Source organism: Lissotriton helveticus, chromosome 10 (genome assembly GCF_964261635.1).
Source record: "Lissotriton helveticus chromosome 10, aLisHel1.1, whole genome shotgun sequence".
NCBI lineage: Eukaryota > Metazoa > Chordata > Amphibia > Caudata > Salamandridae > Lissotriton > Lissotriton helveticus.
The window spans coordinates 656,486,867-656,513,816 of record NC_136071.1 but is presented as its reverse complement, the minus strand read 5'-3'; the positions used below and the strand labels follow the sequence as shown (position 1 = coordinate 656,513,816).

Below are 26,950 nucleotides of genomic sequence, written 5' to 3'. Positions count from 1 at the left end.
TTTTTGGCAGAAGGCGACCACTTGGCAACACTCGACCTTCAGGATGCCTACTTCCACGTACCTATCTTCCCCAGACACAGAAAGTTCCTAAGGTTCAGAGTGGCTGGCAGGGATTTCCAATTCAAGGTGCTCCCCTTTGGTCTACGTTCAGCCCCGAGGGTCTTCACAAAGATGTTGGCACCTGTAGCGGCCCACTTACGATTGCAGGGTATTCAGATATACCTGTATCTGGACGATTGCCTTATCAAGGCCAATTCCTACGACACAGCAAGCAAACATGTCCAGAAATGCCTTTGCCTGCTAGGAAGTCTTTCCTAGGCGCAACGCTGGATTCCAAGCTCGCTCAGGTCTTCATCTCAAGCGAAAGACAGGAGAAGATCCGAAAGATGGCGTCCACACTTTCAAATTCAAATCTTTCCTAGGGATGATCTCAACGTGCATCCATCTCACTCCAAACTGTCGTCTGAGGATGAGACCCTTGCAGGAAGATCTCAGTCATCAATGGTTGCAAGTATCAGGTTCCTTCGAGGATATCATCACCTTAACACCTCGAATGAAGGACACGATACTATGGTGGAGTCAGAAACACCACCTGCAAGTGGGTTGTGCTTTCCTCGCAGAAGTCCCCAGATTCATAGTGACCACGGATGCCTCGCTAGAAGGTTGGGGCGCTCACCTTCAAGGGATGACGATCAGTGGCAAATGGGACACTCGACAAAAGAAATGGCACATCAATCTGTTGGAATTAAGGGCCATTTTCCTCGCCTTAAAATCCTTTCAGGCAGTTCTAGAGGGCTCGACAGTGTTAATTTGAACAGACAACACAACGAGCATGCATTACCTGAACAAGCAGGGGGGCACAAGATCAGCCCGATTGTCTCAACAGGCTCAAGAGATCTGGAATTGGGCTCTGGATCACGACATCAACTTGTCAGCGGTGCATGTTCCAGGAGTAGCCAATGTGCTAGCAGATTCAATGAGCAGATCCAAGAACAGCACTCACGAATGGGAACTGCATCAGCCAGCGCTGGATCGGATCTTCCAGAGATGGGGTCTCCCCGATCTGGATCTTTTCGCAACATATCAGAACAAGAAATGTACTCACTTTGCGAGCTGGATTCCCCACAGAGACTCTTGCGGGGATGCTCTGTCAATGAATTGGGAACGGATATTTGTCTACGCCTTTCCGCCAATTCCGTTAATTCCCAAAGTCATCAGGAAAATGAGGAGACAACCGTGTCGAATAATTCTGATTGCTACACGGTGGCCACAACAGTATTGGTTCACACAGCTTCTCCTTCTGTCAGAGTGCGAACCGATCCAACTGCCTCAAATTCCAAATCTTCTAACAATTCAAGAAGGCAGAGTGTATCATCCGGACCCTCATTCTCTGAAATTATCGGCTTGGCTCCTCAACACCATGAATTTGCACACTTGAACATCCCACAAGACTGTCATGAAGTCCTGGCCAATGCTAGAGCGCCTTCAACAAACAAAACTTACAAACTCAAGTGGAAGCGTTTTTGTGTTTGGTGCCAAACTATGAATTTACATCCCATGAATGCGGAACCGGAAAGGATCTTACCTTTCTTTCTGCAGTTGGCTAAATCAGATTTGGCGCACTCAACACTTAAAGTGTTTTTAGTGGCCATATCACGATACCGTCAGGACGGTACGAATTCTCTATACTACTCAAGAATAATCCAACAATTCTTTAAAGGTTTATTTCGTATGTTTCCACCAATACGTCGACCACCTCCATCATGGCATCTGAATATTGTACTGGCGCAGCATATGCGCCATCCCTTTGAGCCTATCCATAGGGTCGATCTCAAGTTCGTCACTTGGAAGGTTGCATTATTGCTGGCATTAACATCAGCCAGAAGGATGAGTGACATGCAAGCGTTCACATCTAAGCCACCCTTCTTGCAATTCACACATGACTCTGTGATACTACGCACCAACCCGAAGTACATGCCCAAGGTACCATCGGATTTTCATTTAAATGAGCCAGTGATACTTAAGACATTCTTTCCCAATCCGCAGTCACCAGCTGAGCGGACTTTACACACATTAGACATTAAGAGATGCCTTAAATTTTATCTTTCCAGAACGGCTGCCATCAGAAAAACGGATCAGCTATTTGTAGCGCATGGCGGACCAAGACAAGGCTGTGCTGTGACAAAACAGACTATCGCCAGGTGGGTCTCATCCACGATAGGGCTCTGCCATCAACAAGCAGGTAAACCCTTACAGACCTTACCTAGAGCGCATTCTACGAGAGCAGTCTCATCTTCAACTGCTTTGTCTGCTGGTGTGCCTCTCCTGCACATTTGCAGAGCCGCAACATGGTCCAGCAGACACACATTCACGAGGCATTACTGTCTGGATTCTTCAAGTGATACCGATGCCTCGGTGGGGAGAGCAGTCCTGCGTAATCTTTTTCAGTAAGGTGAGCCTCTGATGATCTCTCCCACCTCCTTTTGCTCTTTTACGCTTTCATATGTTGTTGCATTGCTTTATTTTCATGCATGAAAACTGTTCTTTTGGCGTATAAGAGCGACATATGGTATTACTGCTAACTACTCGGATTCAGGCATGTGAATCTATGAAAGACACCCCTAATACTGGAGAAGAACAATAGTTACTTACCTGTAATCTGTGGTTCTCCAGTATTGGTGTCTTTCATAGATTCACATGCACCCACCCACCTCCCCTCAGAGTCTCACCCAGACTGTTCAGATATATGTATATATACTCTGGTACACTCCAGTGCTACAAAAAATCTGACAACCTGGGTCTCTGGGGAGAATACCTTGGTGGGAGCTGTGGCCTGATTGGCTGCAGTTTGGTCTAACATAACGACTTTGATGGTCACTAATGTGGAAGTTTTTTCATTGGTAGCTGAGGCTACTGTACTTCCTGGTTTATTATAACTGTTATTTGCTATGTACAAATGGCATATTACTGCTTTTTTATGTACCGTGGGACTCCTACTCCGACGACGGGGAATGATTCAGGCATGTGAATCTATGAAAGACACCAATACTGGAGAACCACAGATTACAGGTAAGTAACTATTGTTCCTCTCCTCCTAGCAAAGAGAACCATAGCCATGCACTGGAGAGCCCCTACAGGCCCACCAGAAGCAGCTTGGATAGGAGCGGTAAACAAGTGGGGGGCAGCAATAAAGACCTTGAGGGAGGAAGAGGTGAAAGGTACACGCAAACACCCGATCTCTATGGAATGGGCGCAACTGTTAATACAATTTAAACAAGAGACAACAGCAGAGGAGACACCGGTGCCGCCACCACCCCAGCCCCGCAGCCCCTCCCAACACACCAACCCGCAGGCCCCGATATCGGGTGAGTGAAACCCCCGGTAGGAGGATGACCTGGGACAGGCGGCCAGCACCACTAGCAATATCATCTACTCCTGCGACGGATCGTTTCCCCCCCTCCTCCCCCCCTTTTCCCCCCCCCCCCGGGACCCTCACCACCTCACCCCTCGGACCAATGGCCAGCACACACTCCGCCAGCCACTTGCCCTCGCCCGCCCCCTCCGCTCTCTTTTGGAAGAAGTCTCTTCCCACAGTTGCTAGTTAAGTTTCATTCGGCGGTTCGGATACCGACTTACCTACAGAATATTAATGATTGACTACATAGCAAGGGGTCACATATACAAGCAGAGGGGAGACACCCACACCAGTCTTCGCCATCATACAGCCCTAGGGACCAGACACAGTGAGAAACAGCATCATGTAACGAGCTGACCTAGCAACAAGTCCATGAGAGATGTGTAACCATACGTGGTGGAACAGAACCAAAATGCTGATGATGTATTATGTTTGTAGATAATGTGTAGCCATTATACGTGTGATGACTGACTGTGATCGATCTGACATCCCACATGGGAACCTAAAATGTAAAACCCTAATAAAAAGATTTAAACAAAAAATAAATTTAGTCTCACAGCCATTTCATGCCCTTTAGGCTTTCCTGGTGCAGTAGATGGTGCTGGATGGGCCTTGGGGAGTCGGAGACTAGGTGAGACACGTCCTACTACAATTCCCTCTAGGCCACACCCCCAGGTTATACGGTTTTAATTTTCGTTGACACTGTTTTTTTCTCCGGTGTCTTAGCTTTCTAGTCACTAGCTTGCAAACAACTTCATTTGTGGGCAAAAAAAATGCAAAAATGAGAACTACTACAACCATGTGTTTTTGTGCCATGGAATAAATAGCTCTTTCAAAAAAGTTTATATTATGAATAATTATTCCTGGACAGAGAACTAAATAGGAGCTGTAGTGGGATATGCATGTAAAGCTTTATCCAAGTGCTGCAGTGTAGATTGCAACTGCCCTCTGGGGCTTTTCAGATTATGTAGAGCGGAGTTGCCCTCCAATGTTTCCAGGATTTGCTGCAAGAGCCGCAGGCACTGCAATGCGTGTGGAAATAGACACTGGCTCTTAAACTGGAGAGAGTCAGAGATAACCCCGGCAGATGCTCCAGCACTGCAGAAGAAATGGCATTGGTCTTATCCAGGTGATTGTTATTTTAACACTTGGGTGAATTTACCTTTCCGGATCACTTTCACTCCCGATTGCACATTTTCTATGGCACTGAGACCTCCTTGAGGATGGTATGTGATAGTGCCAGAAGGCTACACAGTTTTTATTTTATGAACATCTTGATGATTTTTGATACTTTGGATCATGCAATAACCTCGGAGCTATTTGCAGTATATTATAGAGATCTCGGGTTACTATTAAATAATGTTGTGTCCATGCTATTCCTATCAGGGGGTCCAGTAGCTACTCTTTCCCCAATTGTTTGTTGTAATTGGTCCACCTAGCTTAACCTTTATTATTAACTTGTGTTTCTAATGAAAGTGAAACAATATAATCGTTTTTCTGCTCTCTACTGTATTTTGCTTAGTCACATAGTGAACAAAAACAATATTGTGCCCACTGTTTTACTTTGTTTTTCAGAAATGCAGACCTAGCTCTTGAAAGCTTTATGAAGTTAAACTACTCAAAAATGTTGATTTTGTATCAAACCCTCAGACTTTTTCCAAAGTGTCCTCACATGGCAGTTAACACAACTACCACTGTTTAGGTGTAACCTCAAGCTTAAACAAGCATTTACAATGCAATAGGTCTACCATTTACAAGAGTTAGAGCTATTGGTTTTGAAAATGACAATGTGTTTTTGTTAGTAGTGTACTGGAGGTATGTGGTTTGAAGGCAGAAATGTGTGTTGAATTGTTAGTTTAAATACTGTCAGGTCAAGTTTGCGCTAAATAAAATGTAAAAAAATGAAAAAGGGAAACTTTCCTGGGTGTGAGAGAAACCAGTTTATGAACAATATATAACCCACCCTATTGACTTTAAAGTGTGAGGCCACAGGAACAAAGACATGGTAATGATACAGGGACTCAATATGAAGCAGTCACAACGTGTGTTATCCAAATGATCTGCCCCAACATTAAACTACAGTGTAGTGCATGGTGACCTCAAGCACTTAATACCCCCAGTCCCATCCAGAGGGAAACAAATGAAACCCTGGAAAATAGTGACTTCCACATAGCTAACAGAAGTTAAGAGAGAAACAGCCTAGAAGGAGTAGCGCTATATAAATGCAATTCAAATGCCGCTGATTAGTGCACATCTTTTATTATGTCCCTGAGGGCACCTAGGGCAGTCTATAGATGGGATCTGACGCCGAATCTGCTCTGGTGGTCAAGGACAACATTGTTGTATAATACAAACCTGCAGGTGTTGCCCATCCAGTAGAGACTTGTAAAAACCATGGATGAGGCGTGGGGTAGAGAGTATTAGACTACAAGAAACTATGTTTATGCACCAGAGAAGATCATGAATCTGATCGCTGATTTTGCAGCACTAAATCTCTTGCTTTGTAATATGGGCCAACACATACTGCTGGCCATCTGTTGGATCCCATTTTCTCAAACTTATCTTGCCTTCAGTGCTGTCCTGCTCTTCCTTTATGGTGGTCAAATCACTTGGCATTTAAGTTTCACTGTACTTTTTCGGTGAATCCAATTGCAGCCGCCGTTGGTACTCCACAAAGATTTCGGAAATGGGTTAAATTGGATATGGAAGCCTTGAACAAGCTCCTTTTCAATAGCGTCCCTACCATTGATCATATGTCAACTACCTCTTTGGGGACAATACACAAATGGATTTTTAATGCAATTGAGCATTATCTCCCACTATCTACTAAAAAAATTCTACAATCACCGCCCTCCAGCCCCTTTGTTTACGGAGCAACTAAAAATTGAAAAAAATAAGTGTAAAGCTCTGGAAAGAAGTTGGAGGAGGAATTATATGCAATATAAGCAAACCTTCCAACATTATCAAGCTCTCTGTAAATCAGCAAGGAAGGACTGTTTCCTTCACCAACTCCAAAGCTCAGAACTGTTCACGTACTCTGTTTACTATGGTGAAAAAACTTGCTGGCTCTGATACACAGTCATTACCACCTATTTTAGATGAACAACAATGCGACAGTCTTGCCAAGTACTTTGTGAACAGAGCAAATACATTCCACACTGCAAAATACTCAGCCAGTGGTACCTGCTATGTCGCTTTCTACATCTGAGCCTGCCCATAGGGTTGAGTACACCACCAAATTAGAAACTTGGACACTTTTTGACATCAACTCTTTAAAAAAGATTTTAACCAGCATCAAATGCGGTTCTCCTTGCAATCTCATCCCTGTATTTGTGCTGCAGCAGCTGAATTTACTGTCTTTGATAATCTTGCAGCTGCTCAATGCCTCTATCCAAGAGGCTTTTGTCCCGTTGGAGTGGAAACATGCCATGGCCCTTTCCCTCTTGAAGTAGGCCAATGCTGACCCAGCCCAGCCATCTAATTTTAGGCCTATTTCTTCTCTTTACTTCCGACCTATTCTAAAATTGTGGAAAGGCATGTTAACCTGCAACTAACTCAATTTGTCAAATCTGTTGACTTTCTACACTCGTCTCAATCCTGCTTTAGAGCCGGTTACTCAACCGAGGCAACTCTTCTTGATGTACCAGAAATGTTATGACAGCGCTTGGACTCTGGGGACACCGTGGCTCTTATATTTCTTGATTTGAGCGTTGCATTTGACATGGTGTCTCATACTGTGTATTCCAGCAGTCTCTTGGCATCACTGGCTCAGCACTCGACTGGCCTTCATCTTTTTTAGCTAAACAGACATTCCAAGTTTTTTCATCTAGGGCCACTTCTCAAATTTACTGTTCTAATTATGGGGTACCTCAAGGTTCTATCCGAAGTCCTCTTCTGTTCAATTTGTATGTTAAACCTTTGGCGACAATTGCAGAGGATGCTGGGTTGTCCCTTTTTTCATACATGGACGATACCCGAATCATCTTTTCCCTTTCTACTGAAAAGATGTCTGGACCTTCAGTTCTTCAGACTGGTTTGAGGAATATTGCATCCTCGATGCAAGCTAATCTACGGCGAAAAAACGGAGGTCCTAATCTTGGGTAAAAATAAGAATCTCTGGGGTCCCCATCTTTGGCCGAGTGAAATGGGTGCCCTACCCCAGCCCACTGATCATGTCCGTAATTTGGGAGTCATCATCGATGACAAACTATGAAGCAGCAGTCCGTGAAGGTGGCAGCCACTTGTTTCACCATTTTAAAATGGTTGAAAAAAATCATCTGGATGCTCCCGGACCCCACTCAAAAGACTAGTCCAGGCGCTTGTGACATCTAGAATGGACTACGGAAACACCCTTTATTTGGGGGCAAACAAGAATGTTACGCGGAGGCTACAGGTGGGAAAAACCTCTGCTGCCAGGGTGCTCTGCCAGATCTCTAAAACATCTCCCATCTCCAGTGTTTTGCTAAATCTACATTGGCTTAAGGTCGAAAACCGTGTTAAATTTAAAGCCCTGAGTTATATGTATAAAATCAAGGTTGGCTCTGCCCCTAAATATCTACAAAACCTAGTCCACCCATACCAACCTTCTCGTCTACTGCGATCGACTACTCAGGGAAAATTCTTGGTGCCCAGGATTAAATTTACAAGAATGGGAGGTGGTTTGTTTGCTTTCCTTGGTCCATCCATGCGGAATTCTCTTCCCATTGCACTTCACAATGAAACTTAATATATGAATTTCCGTAAACTTTCAAAAACTTGGTTATTTAACCAATAATTAATTATTCTTATTTATTTTTCCTTGTTTTATCCAGTATTGGGGTATCTTTCATAGATTCACATGCCTGAATCATTCCCCGTCCCGAGGCGGGAGTTCCACGGTAAATAAAAAAGCAGTGCCAAAGGTAAATAACAGTAGTAGGCCCAAAAGAAAAGGCCTGAGGCCTAGATCTTAGTAGCCTATTTACATCAATATGCTAAAAGAACCCAAAATTTGGTACAACCAATCAGCTGTCAGCACCCTCTAGAACCCTCTCTGCAGAGCCAGTTCTCCTCAGATTTTCACCGCACGTCGTGGGTGAAGGGAGTCTCCCTGAGCTCTGCTCAGTTTCTTCAGCTATTACTTCTTTTTGGATCATCCAAGATCATACTTCTTTTCTCTGACCCTATTAAGGCAGTAATATGGCAGAGTGGCAGAAAACAATGTAATAGACTACGAAATATGTCTAACCTTTTCCTCAATAACTCTCACATTCTGAGAGGAGGCTATTATTGGGACTACAGAGACTTTAATCTGCCACTTCTGATGAGGACAACGAGGATTCCTTCAACTCATAGAGGTTAAAAGGAGAGGTCGCGCCAGGAGCCTCCAGAGGGCGCACATATAAGCCATGAAGACTCGCCTTGAGTCTTTAAAAGCCACTTCTCATAGAGAGAGGCAATTGGAAAAAACTTCCTCAGAGGCTGATCCTCTTAACCTGACAGTAAGGAGTCTATAACAAAACTCCATGTCTACTATTACTGCCTTACCAGTATTGACCTCATCTACGATGGTCTTGTCTACGGTGGCCTCCTTTGACGGTCGTATATGATGGTAATCTACGACAGCCTCATCTACGACGGTCGTCGTCGACGGCCTCATCTACGACGGTCGCCGACGACGGTCGTCGACGACTGCCTCCTCTACTATGTCCATCTACGACAGCCTCGTCTATGATGGTCTCATCTACTGTGGCATTGCCTAGGGCAGCCTCAGCTCGAAGACAACCTCATCTACTATGGTCATCTACGACGGTCGTCTATGACAGCCTTATCAATGAGGCCTCATCTACGTATGGCCTCATGTACGAATGGCCTCAACCACAAATGACCCCACCTATAAATGGCCTCATCCACGGATGGCCATCGTATGATTGCCTCATCTATGATTGCCTCATCTACGGATGGCATCATCTATAATTGCCTCATCTAAGATGGTATTGTCTATGACTGTCGTCTACGACAGCCTCATCTATATATGTCCTCATCCACAAATGTCCTCATCCACGAATGTCCTCATCCACGAATGTCCTCATCCACGAATGTCCTCATCCACGACTGGCCCCATCCACGACTGGCCCCATCCACGACTGGCCCCATCCACGACTGGCCCCATCCACGACTGGCCCCATCCACGACTGGCCCCATCCACGACTGGCCCCATCTACGACTGGCCCCATCCGCGAGTGGCCCCATCTGCGACTGGCCCCATCCGCGACTGGCCCCATCTGCGACTGGCCCCATCTGCGACTGGCCCCATCTGCGACTGGCCCCATCTGCGAATGGGCTCATCCACAAATGGCCTCATCTGCGAATGGGCTCATCCACAAATGGCCTCATCCACGGATGGCCATCATAGGACTGCCTCATCTACGGATGGCCATCATAGGACTGCCTCATCTACGGATGGCCTCACCTACGGATGGCCTCACCTATGATTTCCTCATCTATGATGGCATTGTCTATGACTGTCGTTTACGACAGCCTCATCTATGATGGTTGTTCATGATGGTTATCTATGACGACGGTCTCGTCTGCAATATCTTCGCCTACATGACCAGGTCTTCGACAGCACAATCTACGATGAGATCTATGACCGCATCATGTACATAATTTAATGCAGTAGGCAGCTGCTAGAATTCAACTGCCTGTTAGTCGAACGGACAGAATATTTCTTTCATGATTTCAAGGAAGAGTCCAGGAAGATCACTACCTATGATAGACTACATCTATTCCAGCGGTGCTTCCGCGCGTAGAAAAGAAATATTGTGCACCTGCTAACTCATCCTGTCTGATAGGCCACCCAATGCCAGAATTCAGTAATTTCACAGGCCGCCCAACAAGGATCTGAAAATCCAGCAACGCCTATCACCACACCGCCTGACAAGGAAGGACGTCGTTTAAACCTTATAGGCATAAAATTATTTACGTTGGCAGCGGCCTCTATTAGAGCTGCCAATCCTCTAGCCATAATAGGCTGTTATGACTGTCAAATGTGGTCAGACATGGTGAGTCTCATTGACCTCATTCCTGAGGACCGAAGGCAGTAGGCAAGAAAGATTCTATTGGAAGGAGAAGGGGACGCATCAGAAACTATAGATTGCGTCTTGGACATCGTGAACACCAACCTCCATCAGCTAGCATGGGCCTGCAGTGCTTAGACGCCAGGGATGGCTTAAAGCCACTACTTTCAGACATAGCCTAGGATGGAGAGTTTTTAGTGTGGTTAACATATTGATGAAGCCCTCTTAGCTATAAAAACTGACTTGGATACTGCATGATCACTAGGCACCCTTCAATACGGGTACAGATTTTTCAGAGGAGCGAGAGGATATGGTTTTTCATCGAGGAGGATACCAAAACCAACAGAATATGCAGTATCAATCCCAGTACAGCCTTGCAGCCAGACATCATACCGTCGATAATCTACGACTAGTTTCTCCTGTCAGTGTGGTCGAAAGATATCACAGTATCAAGGCCGAGACATTAACAGAAAACCGTGATCTTCACTGGGCGCCAACCATTTTACCCTCCTTACCCGTGGGCCGAAGATTTCAGCTTTTGTTCACAAGTGACAGGAAATTACATCAGACCAATGGGTTCTAGACCTAGTAACCAATGGCCACACCCTGAAATTCATCAAACAGCCACCTACTACTCCACCCAGGGGTCACCTGAGTGGAGTGAATTGTTTAAACGAAGGAGATTTTATGGCTTCCCTGGATAGGTAAGATACGTATTTCCACATACTTATCCACCCCAAACAGCACAGATATCTTCTCTTTCAAGTCACTGGCGCTCATTAAAATTTCAAAGGGCTCCAGTTTGGGCTGAAATCTGCACCAAGAACCTTCACGAAGTGCTTGGCATCAGTGGCAGCAGCATTGAGATCTTGAGGAATACAAGTATTCCCTTATCTGGACGATTGGCTGCTCAAAGGTCCTTCAGAACACGAAACCAAGATTGCCACAGCAGAATGTACCCATCTCTTCTCTTCTCTTCTCTGGGGCTGATCCTCAACGACAGCAAATCACAGTTACGTCCTCTCCAAGTAATGTTTTTTCTCGGAGCAAGGTTAGACACGGTCCAGAGCAACACATTCTTGTCTCACGACCGCCAGCTGCCTCTTCAAAAATTGGCAGGTTAATTTTAAAAAGGTTAGTTTCAGTTTGAAAGCTTGCTTCTCTCCTGTCGATGTACTCTTAAGCGATACATCTCATACCCTTGGCACGGCTCACAAAATAAGACCTCTTCAGAAGGAACTGCACCTTCAATGGCAACAAACCATGGGTTTGTTCGACGATGCCATCAAGGTCACGCCTTGCATGATAAATTCTCTCCATTGGTGGTCACAGACAGAGAATCTAACCTAGGGTCTCAAGGTTCCTATAGACCATTCCAGATTTCATTTTAACGACTTATGCCTCCATGGAAGGATGGGGGAGGTCATCTGCAGGATTTGCAGATTCAAGGAAAATGGTCTCAAAGACAAAAACAACAGCAGATCAACAGACTGGAGCTCCACACCGTTTTTCTGTCTCTCCAAGCATTCCTCCCGAGGATTGCGGGTTCCTCTGTGCTAGTCCGGACCGACAATACCATCAGCATGTATTATATCAACAAACAAGGAGGAACTAAATCAGCTACGCTCTCGCAAGAGGCTCAGGACTTGTGGGAAGGGGGTCACATTCCACAAGATTCCCTGAGAGCCGAACACGTCCGGGGTCTCCACAGTACCCTGGCCGACACGCTGAGCATGTTTCAGTCAGATTGTCACGAGTGGAAGCTGTAAAAGGAATAGGTGAACCCAGTGTTCCAAGCTTGGATCAAAGCAGCACTGGATCTATTTGCAATGAGAGAACAAGAAATGCCGATATTATGCCAACAGATTCCCTCAACAGGGATAAAGATGGAATGCCCTGTCCATGCAATGGTCAAGGATTTGTGCATACGCTTTTCCCCCAATACCATTGGTTCTGAGGGTACTCCGCAAGATAAGCTGGAAAGTTGGCTTCTAATTCTGATTGCACCCTGTTGGCCAAGACAATACTGGTTCCAGGAACTTCTACTGTTGTCTCCAGACAAGCCCACTCACCTACTGCCGATGCCTAGATGTTGTCAAGGGACGGATGCCAGGTGGTTCATCCGAACCCACAGTTGCTGCACTTGCACGCATGGTTCCTAATTTCTTAGAGTGGAAGGACCTCAACATTTCAACGGACTGTCGTGAAGTATTGACCAAATCTCATGCCCAAAGCACAATCAAGACTTATCGCCTCAAATGGAAGCAATTTTGCTGTTGGTGTGAGGCGAATAACCTTCACTCAATTAAAGATCCTTCAGAACAAGTTATACATTATCTGCTTTCTCGAGCCAAGTCTGGGCTTACTTTTTCATCGGTCAAAGTACATCTTGCTGCTCTTTCCAGATTCAGGAAATGCTCAAAAATTTCCTTTTCTCTGCTCTTCTTCACTTGCCAGACAATTTATGAAGCATCCATTTGAGCAGATCCATAAAGCTGATCTCAAATTCCTCACTTGGAAAGTTGCCCATTTACTGGCTCTTACATCGGAAAAAAGGGGTTAGTCAAATCTAAGCTTTCACTATAAAGGAACCCTTTTTACATTTTGATCGGGACTACGTAGCCCTTTGAACAGATCCCAGGTTAATTCCTAGGGTACCAACACAATTTCACTCGAACGAACCGGTAAGATTAAAAACATTCTTTCCGGATCCATCTACTCCAGCTGAAAGAGCATTATACTCGCTGGATGTTGAACGCTGTTTAAAATTCTACCTACAGAAAACTACAGATATCAGACGATCCAACCAGCTGTTTGTGGCTTATGGTCAAGCAACTCTTGGAAATGCTGTAACAAAGTCAACAATAGCCATTACAAGGCTAACAAACCTTTGCAGAGGAAAGTCAAAGCTCATTTGACAAGAACAGTATAATCGACAGCTTTGTTTGTTGGAGTTGCTCCGGAAAATATAAGGTGTGCTGCGACATGGAAAATGTCCACACTTTCACGAGACATTACGGCCTTCAGTCTACATGTCAAGAGGATTCGGCAGTTGGACAGGCTGTCCTACGCCACCTTTTTTCTTTGACACCAGTTTCAGGTGACCTTTGGCTTTTAAAATATTATCTATGATTGTCATTGTTCATGATATACATAAGGTTATGCGATTATAACACGTTCTTTATATTTATATGTACTTTCGTATATATATATATGTCTGTAAGGCTTAAATATCCATGTATGGACGTTACTATGCATGTCTCTTTAGTTCTTATAACTCATGTTTTAACTTGGAAGGTTTGCATTTTCATGCCTCTGTTAACAAATAATGGATGCAACTGGGAGTTTATCAGCACGAGTCTCCCACCATCCACAACCGACTGTATACTTGGTATACTGCTTGCTATTCTGATTCAGGCATGTGAATCTATGAAAGATACCCCAATACTGGATAAGAAAATATGTTACTTACCTGTAACTACGGTTATCCAGTATTGGTATCTTTCATAGATTCACATGCACCCACCCTCCTCCCAGGAGAGTCAGTTCTCTAGAATTGGCATACTTATTCCCCACTTGTGCTAACGAAAATCTGAGGAGAACTGGCTCTGCAGAGACGGTTCTAGAGGGTGCTGAGAGCTGATTGGTTGTACCAAATTTTTGGTTCTTTTAGCATAATGATGTAGATAGGCTACTAAGATCTAGGCCTCAGGCCTTTTCTTTTGGGCCGTGGGACTCCCGCCTCGGCGACGGGGAATGATTCAGGCATGTTAATCTATGAAAGTTACCAATACTGGATAACCGTAGTTACAGGTAAGTAACTTATTTTCTTCTCATTTACTCTTTTTCTCCTCCTTCAGGCTTGGCGCTGGGAAACCTTTGTTGGGTAGCTGTGCGCCGTACAAAACTAATTTAACATGAAATGAAATGAAATGAAAATTGCACTTGTATAGCGCATAGCTACCCGGAGGCCTCGCAGCGCTTGCGAATGATTACTTAATGCGGGCTTGGGGTAGATTAGCAGGTGTTAGCAAACAGGTGCGTTTTCAGGGCCTTCCTGAAGGACATGTGGTTGTTGTGTTCCCGAAGAGAAAGCGGGAGGGAGTTCCAAAGTCTCGCCGCCGTATGAGAGAAAGAGCGGCCTCCCCAACGAGCTTTCTTGATTTTAACGGACGTTGCCAGCTGGAGGGTGCAAGAGCGAAGAGGACGGGACATATGGCGTAACCATGGGATGTAAAATTACAGGGCCCGTTCGATGGAACGATTTGTGTAAAATACACATGGCTTTAAATTGCACTCTTGCCACCACAGGGAGCCAATGGAGTTCCCTTAGGGCGTTCTTAGCTGACTGCCAGCGGGGGATGTTGTAGAGTAGGCGCGCCGCACTGTTTTGTGTGACCTGGAGCTTCTGAGTAACGGAGGTCGGGACTCCCATATAAAGAGCATTCCCATAGTCCAGGGCGGAGAGTATCAAGGCCTGGACCATGACCCTCCTCGCCTGGAATGGGAGCAAAGGGAGCACCCTCCGCAGCATCCTCATTAGCCCAAAACAGGTGGCGGCCGTCTTAGTAGCCTGGACCGAAAAATCAAGTGCTCTATCGAGCCAGATCCCAAGGCTCTTTATCTGGGACTTGGGGACGGGGGGGGGGCCTAAACATGGTGGCCAGATGGATGCAAGGGCAGAGGGAGAAGGGTTGCCCAATAAGATGATGTCTGTCTTCTCCCCATTAAGCTTTAAGCAAGAAGATTGCATCCATCTGGCGACAGCTTCTAGACAGGGGCCTAAGGTGAGGGACGATCCCTCAGAGTGGTCTAAAGAGACCACCAGTTGGGTATCGTCCGCGTAGGTGACAATACGCACACCAAAGGGATGGACTATCCTGTCTAGAGGTTCCATGTAGGCATTAAAAAGGGTGGGACTTAGGGAAGAGCCCTGGGGACCCCGCACCTAAGTGGGTGTTTGGGAGACACCGCTTCACCCTCAAAGACTTGAAAAAAACGCTCATCCAGGAAGGATGTCAGCCATTCTAAGGCCGCGCCCGACACGCCCATGCCCGCCAAACGATGTAATAACGTGGCATGGTTAACCGTGTCGAACGCGGCGCTAAGGTCTAGTAGAATGATGGCGACCCTTCCTCCCCGATCCAGCACGGCTCTCGCTTCCTCCGTTACCGCAAGGAGGGCGGTTTCGGTTCCGTGCTGAGGACGGAAACCTGTCTGAGAGGCACGCAATAGGCTATTGGACTCGAAATAGTCCATCAGGATGTTATTCACGTGCCTCTCAAGCAATTTACTCAGCCACGGAAGAAGAGAGATGGGGCGATAGTTTGCCCAGTTACTCTGGTCGAGGTTGGGTTTTTTTGTGAAACATAACATGAAAGATCATTGTTAAAGCAAAGCGCTCCGATACCCTCACAGGTCTGGTTCGCGCTTTATTTATTTAATATTTATTTTATAGTTTTATAAAGTAGAGGTTAAAAGGTAGAAAGCGAAATTAAACAAAGAAGGGATCCTACACCTGTGGAAGAGGTGTGGCGCAGCGGCCAGGGCACCTGACTCCGAACCATGGGGTTCAGGATTCGATTCATGCTGCCTGTGGCAGGTTAGTCCTGCACCATGTGACTCTGGGCAATAACTCACTTAATCCCTAGCGCTTTGACACCTTCAGGTAATTGTGCGCTTTACAAATACTGTACTTCATTTTCTTTTACACATGGCCGGGTATTATGGTGGGATAGAGTGTAGCTGCCATCTTGGGGTGGTGTAATCGCGGGGGCTACTCTGTCCAGTATATCTAGGTTAGGTCTAGTACTGACATATAGATTGATGTCATATTAGTGATACGTGTGAGTAATAACAAGTTGTTGCAATCTGTATCAAGGTAGCCACCACCCGAAAGCCTTATGAAACAACCTCTCGTTTGGACAGTTTCTGCGCCTCGGCAGAAACTGCAACACGACTTCAGACTATAAAAAAGGAAGCTGCTGTCTTGAGCAAGAACCTAGATGCCTGTGACTGTCCAGCAATAACCATTAAAAAGTCCTGTAAGAGGGCGCTCAGTAACAATAGGGAAGCGCTGCTAGAACCTAAGCAAAAGACAGCTGAGGACATCATAACCTGTGTGATCACATACACACCGGATTCAATTAGGATCCAAAGAATATTCTGAATAAATTGGAATATAGTGAACTCTGGGAATCTCTCTATTCCGATGCCTCAGTTTGCAATGAAATGTACAAGTAATCTACGTGACATACTGGTCCACACTCGCCCCAGGCATGCACAAAAAAACCCAAAGCACACTATGTAATACTGCACCAGTGTGAGGTCACTACCCATGCAACCTTTGTGGGATTTGCAACCTGACGAAACATACCAAGGAACTGAACCTGGAAGATGGGTAAGTGTGAACTCAACGCACTCACACCAAATGTAACACAAAGAAATGTATCTACCTAATCGAATGTCCCTGCCCACGTAGGTATGTCGGCATGACAACGCGTCCTGTGAAGACCAGAATCATGGAACATCGAAGCAATATTAGATGTGGAAGAACCACCACAAAAATCAGTGCACACTACCCGTCTCACCCACACAGACCCGAAGAGAAGTACTGGACAGTGATCGAAAGCAACGCCTTGTGGTCAACCCAGAAACTGTTTGAAACAGCACAACGTTTGATTTTTTGCCTTTCCACTCAGAGTAGGGGTCCAAATGACGAAATACCATGGACTGAATTATCGATCCCTCCAATGGTTTTTATACCTCTGTGGTTTAAGACACCACAGGCTCTAATTATTAATTTGAGGTCTCAGGGTCCTTCCTCTTTGTAAAACAAAAGGAAAATCACCCGGTATGTGCACCACTACAGGGCAGGCTCTATCCCCATAGTTTACCCTTGCCCCAATATCTGCACACATCTGTGTCATTTCATATCCATGAATGGAGTACTTCAACATCCTACAGGTCACTCTACATCCATCAGTAACATGACCTCTATTTTTATGTCAGTCTTGAGACTCCGAACCTACACCGTTTGATTGACTTAATTACTTTAGATCTTATGGTCCTTGATAGCTTTGTGCAAGGGGACATCTACTGCCAGATGCACCACTTCAGGGCAGACTCCCTCCTTGTTGTTTTCCCTGCTAGAGTTCTGCTCACCGCGTTGCTCTGGTGAGTTTTTTGACAAGTTGGCTTTAATACGCACACATTTCTTCATACGCATCACTAATATAACATCAAACTATATGTCAGTACTATACCTAACCAAGATTTGCTGGACTGAAAACCCCTGGTGATTTCACCACCGCAAGATGGCCGCTACACTCTACCCCACCCTAATACCTGGCCATGTGTAAGACCCCTTCTTGGTTTAATTTTGGGTTCTACCATTTACCACATTCAATCGTTTGAGCTACCCACATCATGACATGCTCTGATTTCTATCCTGATCTTCCTCTCGAGTGATATTCTACCACCATTGCAAGATGGTCGCCATGCTCACAGCCTCCCATGCGAGACCGGCCGAGTCCGATACCATGTTGATACACCTTTAACATGACTGCCCATAAGCGCCTCAGGTAATATCCAGGCGCGGGGGAGATGCGCAGGTGAGAAGGCCGTGCCCGGTCCTCTAGTCAGGTAAGTGGTACCATGCTCTCATTTCCCTGCACCTTTGTGGCAATCGTTGGATTTAACCTCCAGCACCGCAACTAGCGTGCACTCACATCATTGCCTGTGGCCCTCCGAGTGCATGGATACTTCCACAATGTTGTCTCTTTGCGTCCCTCCTACGGGCTCCACACCCATCACCTCTGGACCTCAGCATTGAGCTGCCTCGTACTTTGTTGCGCTCACACGGCTCTGGCATTCAGAACCTTTGCCTAGCCTAGCTATGCGCTTTAGAGCTTCCCAGCTACCGCTGGCTGGCACCACGGCCCTTGCTCTAGTCCCAGGGTCCACCTGTAGATTCCAGTCCTTAGTCACAGGGTTAGTACCCCTAGGCAGCATCACCCCTCTTGTTGTCCTTGGTCACTTGCCCGCAAATTTCCTCTTAAGAACTCTGTGGTGCTGCTCCTAGACTAATATGGGCTTTTTAACAGTGTGTTTACTATGCTCTGTACTCAAGGTGGTGAAAGGTGGTCCCTACAGTGGTCGGGTCCCTCACCTTTGCCTATGAAGTAGTGTACCCCATCATGGAGGTAAGCGAGGCCTACCATTTAAATATAGTGTTTGAAAAGCTTATGTGCCCCTTGTTTTTAATTGTGTTTAATGGTCTTCAACATATATGACTGTAATTGACTAGATTACCAGTACTCTTGGGTCAGGCGACCTTATAGCAATTTGCACCTTTACCCATACCTGCGGAGTGATAAGGCTGTCCTGTGTGTCAATGAACTCCGTGGACGCAGCCACTACACCTTTTTGGGTTTCTCATGTCGTGGTTCTCTCTATTTTTTGTCTCCCCTTTCCTCTTTCTAGGTGGAGACTTTTCACTGATTCCTATCCGGAATCACACACTTTATTCCGACATCCTCAAACCGAGGGGAGTCCCCCTGGCCCCAATAGGGGGCCAACACCTATTGTTTATTAAGGTCCTGATGAAGTGCCGCCTGACGTTTGGGCTTCGCAGGCACAAAACATGTTGACCATGCACACACAAAGCTATCCTGGTACCTTAGGTCCTCCTGATAGCGCCACTTCTTTTACTTAGTCCTTGACCCTTATTGGATTAAACAGTTCTGGGGTCCAGTGCCTATTTTAGGACACCTTACACACATCACTTTTCACTATTTTTAGCCCTCATGCACTCACATACGACCCCCTCAGATCTGAAGATCTCTGCTAAAGAAACCACCCGGCCCGTCAGACATTGCCGCGCCGTTCTGACAAGGAGCGCCCTATGATGAAGCATGACATACTAACAGGTGTGTGAGGGCATTATGATCTGAAATTCGGATCTCCCAGCTACTTGATCCCCGGCCAGGTAGCAACCCTTAGTGCACCGGCTACATAGAGGAACGTTCTCCTCTCCTTGTTTTGCATGTGTACTCAGAGGATCACAGGAGTAGGACTTCTTTAAAATAACTTGCTCTTCCATTCCCCCCCTCTGATTTAACCCTTTCAAACCCATGCTTAGTTGTCCTCTCTGACTCCCGACACTCAAGACTATTTCCTTAGTGTCCATCACACCAGCCAGGAGGGTCAGAAAGTTACTGGCTGTCTGTTAACCTTCCATACACCAGCTGCCTCCCAGATAAACTAGTACTCTGCACCGTGCCTGCGTTAGCTTGCGGAGTCCCTGTCCTAAACATCAGGCAGGCTGCTACATGGGCATCCTCACGCTAGTTTACCACACGTTACTGCCTTGACAGTCTCGTCTGTCTTGATGGGCACTTTGCCTGTTCGGTCCTCCAGGAACTTGTGGTCTAAGCCTTTTTGCATACCCATCTCCAGGGATGTATTACTTTAGTATCTTTTCAAAGGTAAGATATTTGTGGCTAGAAGTCTCTACTATATGAACAGGTTACTTACCTTTAGTACCGCCTTATTTGGCAGAGACACTATCTAGTCCCAGATTCCATACCAATCCTCCCATCTTCCCTTTTCGGCAAACTTGACTTTTCTGACTGAAAGGTCCTTGTAGGTCCTTTGAATCTGTGTACTTGTCATTGACTTTCTGCTGTGGCTCTGTGCTTCTGGCACAGAAAAGTCATGAACTAAAGTCTATATTTTGGGGTGGCACGTATATGTGCACCGTGCAAGTCCCTTCTGGCGTGGACGTCGCCGTCCAACACAGCTGATTAGCGGCACGTTCTGGCGTGCAGAGATACTGCCAAGATTATCCCGATTCAGTCTGACGCCTGTGGAATATTCTAAGGTAAGGAATCTGCCAGGTAAGGCGTTACTGAAGCTATGTAACTTGTCTGTTTTGCACAACCTTTTTTTTAAAGATGATCAGTATAGATGTTCAGGAAGAATACTCCATCAAGAATATTTGTGAGCTCTACCATTTGTAGCAGTATCAGTGATCCCCCACCATAGTACAAACCATAATAGGTCTAGCAGACCAGTTAGGCACACCAACAGTGGTATTCTAGGACTTGTGAGGACCCGTGAAGACCCAGTAAAAAGCCTGCATGTACACAAGCTGTGAATGATCTGTTTGAAATGCTTCACCAAAGGCTGAAGGGAAAATCATAACAAATTAGCAAAACAAAAAGTGGGTGCATGTATTCTTGCTTGCTAATTTGTATGACCTAAATACCTGTTTATAGGCCAGATATTTTTTCCTTTAGGTTGCTTTGTCAACATTTGCTGTGTATGTGCTGATTGATGAGAAAAATGTCCTTGATGCAGAAAAGGCATTTGTGTCGTTGGCCTTATTTAACATCCTCCGGTTTCCAATGAATATGTTGCCAATGGTCATCAGCAGCATGGTTCAGGTACGTAGTTTGTAAGTCTGATTTATAATATTTATTGTTACAGATACATGATTGCAGTTTGTTTTGAAAGAGCAACCAGAAATAGGACATAATGTTGAAAACCTAATCAATTTAAGAAATTGTGATTGCCACAAATAATACAATTTGTATATCTTGGATTTCAAATGGGTAACTGGTGATCAAACATTTCTTTCTGATACACTTCTAACACTGATTCCTCACTATTTTGAATATTTCTCATACGTTAGACCAGACTGGATACGGAAAATATTGAGAAGTACCCCTTAAGGCCAACAGGTAGCGCTGAAGGCTCTTTACTGCGTCATTCTGCACATAACGTGATGTGCGTGGGCCTATATAGGCACCAGTCATGCGTCCGGACATCAGTTTCTTTAACATGGATCTCGAGCTACCCCTCATCTTTTTGAGAATGACTTCTTGATTTTTCAAAAACAATAACATCATGTGTGAGGAATTTTGTCACCTCATACATCTACAGATTTCAACCTGTCTGGGGAATCTTGTAAACAAATGTCGGTCAAGTCAAGGTCCAGAGCCTAATTCTGATACCACTCCTGTGGTCGGTCCCAAGTAAAATCCTTAAGATCCAAATCCACGGATAAGTCCATGAAAAAACATAAGAAGGCCATGCATGGCTGTACCGTCCTGCCATTCCAACTTTCTGAAGACTGAGGTCATCATCTGACCTTGAGGTCTTGCTCCCGAAGTAGTTGTACAGCAGAGCTGATGAGTTCTCTTGTCCCACGGCAACCTGAATTCCCAGGGCTTGCAACAACACCACAGCAAATGGAGAACCAATACTCCAGCTTTTTGGCACATTGCGAGCTCCTAGCATACCTGTGGACCCAAAGGAGTTGCAAGGCTTCCCAAATGGACTTCCACAGTGGGTTTGTCTTTGGTGCCAGCTGGGCCCTCTGACTTACCAGATTCTGACCGACATTGGTACTGGTTCCTTCTTTGGCGCTACCTCCCACAGCACAACACGAGCTGCTGGTGCCATCCACTCTGGGTGATGGATGCTAACCCAGAGTGCTGTCCCATGCTGAGGCAGCACCTCCCTGACCTCCACCGAGGCCACAAGATGCTTTGACTGCACAACAGCTGCTTGACCACCCTACCTACTCGAACACAATACCCTTGGAACCTGTAATGGCTCATGTCCTACACAAATTGTTTGATATGGACTTGGACATTTACAGCTATGATGCTGGGGATGAGCTTGCTGATCCCTTTCAGAGGGATTCTTGGTATGAAGACCTCCAGGACACCAGTGGTCAGTATACCTTCTCAGATATGGACTGGTGTCTCCTCTGGGCCTGGACTCACAGGAAATTGGCTCCTTCACTATGGTTGTGTGGAGGGTGGCAAAAGTTCCCAAGCTTGCTACCCAGAAAGTATTTCATTGTTTAGACTGGGGTGCTTCAACCTGGTCAGACCAGTCCGAAGCCCCTTTTGCCTTTTAAAGAAATGCGCTTTTGGGGACCTGGGCCAAGCCCTGTCTAGACTTCTGTTAATCGGCAGGTTACCAGGTTCTGTCGTACTGCACCGGGTGATCCAGTCTTCTCTTGAGAGCCTTGTGATCCAGGTATCGGCCAACAAAGTTAAAAAGAATTCTTTCCGAATTACTTCCTCTTAGAGGTAATCCAAAAGAATAGATGTTTAGGAAACTGGTCTTCTCCTGGGGGAATTTAGCTCTACATTCGGTCAATGCCAACTGCCTTCTGGGCAACTATTCTCACACCTACAGGACTCAGTGGCTGAAATGCTTCTCATGGTTCCAGAAGAGGCCTGTACTACCCTATCTCAGACCATGCAAGGCGGTTGTGATGCGACCATATTTACTATCTGTTGCGGATTGGGCACTATGGATTCGCTGGCGTCGGTATAAGCACTCCTATGGCCCATCACAGGCACTCCTGGATGTGGCCCATTGTGATTTCAGAGGGTGTTCAGATGAGCCTTCTGGACATGCTATTCAATAACTGTTTTTTGGGGACAAGTGTATTCGTCCCTAGAGTTCTTTAAAGACAGCAGGGTCATGGTGCGCTCCCTGGACCTTTCTGTTCCCCCTGCGACAGCCGCACCATCAGTATTTGCCCCTCTTCTTGGCCATCCGTATCACCAGAAAATCCAGCCGGTGAAACAATCCTCCAATCTTTTCATGGCCACTGCTCCCACTTCACAAGTAGACATCATGGGAATTGTGCAGCCCAGTCCCCCACTCCTTCAGCTGATGCAGCCCCCAGACATCCTTAGCGTACACTTTTCAGTACACGGCCACCCTGACGAAGGCAGGATCTGACATTTTCTGCCAAGATGGCAGGTGATCACTGCAGTCAAGTGCGTCTTTCAAATAGTGGTGCAGGGTTACACCCTACCTTTCCTTGAAAACCTGCTGCTCCTTCCCCAGAATGGCTAACACAGTACCACCGTCCTTGTTGCAGCAGGAATGCAGACTCTTATGGTCGAATGAGCCATAGAGAGGATGCTGATGCCAGAAGTGCATTGTGGTTATTACTGCTTCGTTCTGGTGCTTAAAGAAATTCAGGATTTCAGCCAGTCTTGGATCTCAACAACGTACTATTAAAAGACTAATTAAAAAGATGCTCACTGTGGCCCAGCTCTTGTCTGCCCTCGACCCTGGAGACTGGATGGTAGTGTTGGACCTGAGAGACGCTTACTTCTGTATCTCAGTTCTGCAGGCTATCAGGAGCTACCAACGTTTCACGGTGGGCCAGGGGCATTTTCAGTTCACCATGTTATGTTTTGGTTTTGATGGTAGTGGTTGCAACACATCTTTGGAGGTCAGGTGTCCCAGTCTTTTCCACTTCAATGACACTGTTGAAGGCTTGCTTGCCCTCAGAATGTCCTCACCCACCTCCAGACTACTGCAAATCTCCTAACATAGTTGATGTTCCCTATCAACATGCTGAAGACACACCTGATGTATTCCCTAATGCTCCCCTTGATTGGAACCATTCTGGTTACAGTGCAGTTCTGCACTTCTCCCCAAAGGGGAAAATCCAGAACATTCAGGCATATGCAGGCTCCGCAAGGGGGGGGGGGGGGGAGTACTCCTCGGAATAGCATACCAGACGGCATATGCAGGCTCTGCAGGGGTTGGGGGGCGGGGAGTAGAAGAGTCCTTCCCCCAGAGGGATATTTCCAATCTGGTCCAGATTTTGTTGGAGACTGCAAAAGATCTGCAGTAGTGGCTGTGGGACAGTGATTAGGTTAGCAGCAGACCACTCTACTTACTCCACCCAGAGCTCACATTTTTGAACAAAGCACCCCTTCTGGAATGTAGCCCATCTGGGTTAAGTGGAAATAAGAGACATTTGAACTTTGTGGAAGGCCCAGCACCATATCAACCTTCTGGAGCAGAGAGCCATCCTCAAGGCATTGAAAACCTTCCTGCTCTTCATGAACCAGAGGCTGGTGGAGGTGCTAGTCCCTGTTTTAGAAGGTGGGCCAAGCCCTCCCAGGCTAGCCCCATGGCCCACCCAAGGCCCATTCACAAACAGAAAAGCACCTTCTGTTTTTTCCTAACGGAAAAAATCACTCTTGCCTGCAGGCTTGCAATCAAAACCTAGTTTACATTTTTTTTCTCTCATATTTTGTCTTTTAATCAGTATCACACAGATATCACATTACATGTTGTCATTTTGGGTCACAAAGCAATGAAAAATGTATCACATATTACCTTATATGTCTGGTAAGTAGTACAGGATATCACCGTGGTCTCAGTGTTCGCCCATGTGCTAGCACCAATCAAATCCTAGTTGTGCATCTTTCATCTATAGTTCCAATGCCTTGGGCTACTTAAGGTGCCTGGGACAAGGGTAAGGTCACCAGGTATTGCCACGATTACTTTGCACGTGTAAGCAGAAGGGGTACCTTGAGGCATTCCCACCTTATGGAGATCGCAAGCTCCTGTCACGCAGTAATTAAGAGATCAAAACATTTATATGGCAGAAACGGTATGAAGGATTTTGCCATGGAAAGAAAAGTGAAAATTTGCATACATTCAGGATATATATTTTAGCAGTGGTTTGGTATATATTCTTTATGCTTTGACGTTATTCCTTATTTAGGACAGGGCCAGTGGAATTGTGTCTGGGGAAAACCAAATTATGCGTCAGGGTTGACTATAAATTGTGTTAAGAAAAGGCAAATTACTCCATGTAATATGGGACATTTTATGATCGTATTACTTAATTTTTTTTATATTTTTACACATTACCACACTCTTGGCAAAGTTTGCAGCTCCTTAGTACCAGTTTAACACCGAAATACATTAGGCAAATGAAAGGTTACCAGTCAACGTGACCAGTCAACCTTTGCGAAGGGCCTCCTTCTCCACAGCAACACATTGCTCTGGTTTTAGCAACTTATGATTTGTTTGAGCTAGACACATTTTTTTAACATTTGCAAATTTTACAGCAGATATATTGTGACAAATATGGCACATCCATAATTATGCGTAATAAGCTACAGTCACAGAATCCTATAATTCCGGAGGCCCTGCTTATAACACTTTATCTGAAAGAGACACGTTAGTATTAAATTCCTCACCTTAGAATATCCCCAGGCAAGGAATCTAATACTAACTAATGTCTCTTACAGATATATCGTTACACAAGTAGTAACTTGTGCATTAAGCAATAAAACACGTACATTAGCAAAGTTTTGACTTAAATAAAAATACTTATCAATGATCACTAACACGACAAAGGTACAGAATTTGAAGGAGCAGTGCAAGTGTTCAATATACAAAGAAAAGCTCTGGCAACAATTCCATGATTGCACTGGCAGCATGAGCTAGGGCTCTCCTGCTTTCCCTCAATCTGCCAAGGTGCTCTCAGAAGGCAGAGCCTGTTAATATAATTAGAAGGAAGTTGTAAAACAGACACCCAACTTTGGGGCATCAGTAACTGCATTTTATTCTCACCCAAGAAATTCTCTCATTTTGTCATATGAGTAGACCAAAATGGATTATAGTTAGGGCCACTGGAATTATGCAATTCTGCAGATTCAGCATTTTATGCAGGATTATAGATTTACTTTTATTATATAGTCCATCTTCTGGTACATAAATTACAGATTTTAACAAAAAGCCATCTCAAACAGATCACAAGTTACTAAACAAAACTCAGTGACTTGTTGTTGCATAGTGGAAGGCCCTTCTCAAAGGTTTACTGGTCCGCTTTTAGCTGCTTATTTGTCGCAGTTGTTTTAAACTGGCACTAATGGGGTGAAACTTTGTTCCAGCCAGTGTTGCCATGTAAAAAAAAGGCAAAATAATAAAGTAATACTACTCCGTGTTACGCTGCATAATTTGGTCCTTCTCATTGCAAAAATCCAGTGCACTGATTCCAGTGCTGCTGTTACTCCTCCGGCCCTAAACTTATGAGTTAATATTCTGGGAAAATGCCCTTGCTGTAAAGATGTCCATACAACCTGTGGCTTCACAAGTTCAAATCTTAATAATCGACCTAGAGTGTAGGAAATCCTCATTTTCTTCATAGGCATCCCAGATATTTTTGCCTTATTCTGTGCCCCATTTTTGCTGCTTTTTAGGTCTGGCGTAGTGCAGCTCGCATGTGCTGCTCTATGGCAGGCTTCTTGTGAGCACTCCAAACTTCTCAAACTTCTCAGTGTGGTTTTGGCAACTCCCACACATTCCATTGGTCTTTGCGGGTGGCTTTCAATAATTGAAGCACGCAAATTGCCAAAGGCGGGAGTATGTTCCACCTTTTCTCTAAATGTTCACTCCTATAGCGTTTTGGTGTCTGGAGCGAGCAGCGGTGCGCTTTGTGGCAGCTGCATTCCTCCCTTGTTGTGGATCAGGTTACTAATGAAGCACAGCATGGTCGCTTTCACTTTGCAGCTGCTCTTGTTTTCTCTTGCCATGATTTTTGTCCTTGTGCATATATTGAAAACGCATGTTCCCCGATGTTGGGAATCACATTTTCCTGACCGCTATACATTTACTGGAAATGTCTCGG

The 26,950-nt window shown here is 45.5% G+C and overlaps 1 protein-coding gene across 2 annotated transcripts in view; it reads left to right on the top strand.

The window, feature by feature from the left end:
• LOC144784432 (multidrug resistance-associated protein 1-like) overlaps positions 1-26,950 on the top strand; it is a 1,651,426-nt gene that overhangs the window by 620,563 nt on the left and 1,003,913 nt on the right. For both annotated transcript variants that reach the window (XM_078663183.1, XM_078663184.1), the window contains exon 13: positions 20,775-20,921. In XM_078663183.1, coding sequence (XP_078519309.1) covers positions 20,775-20,921 — 147 coding nt within the window. The remainder of the gene's footprint in view (positions 1-20,774; positions 20,922-26,950) is intronic.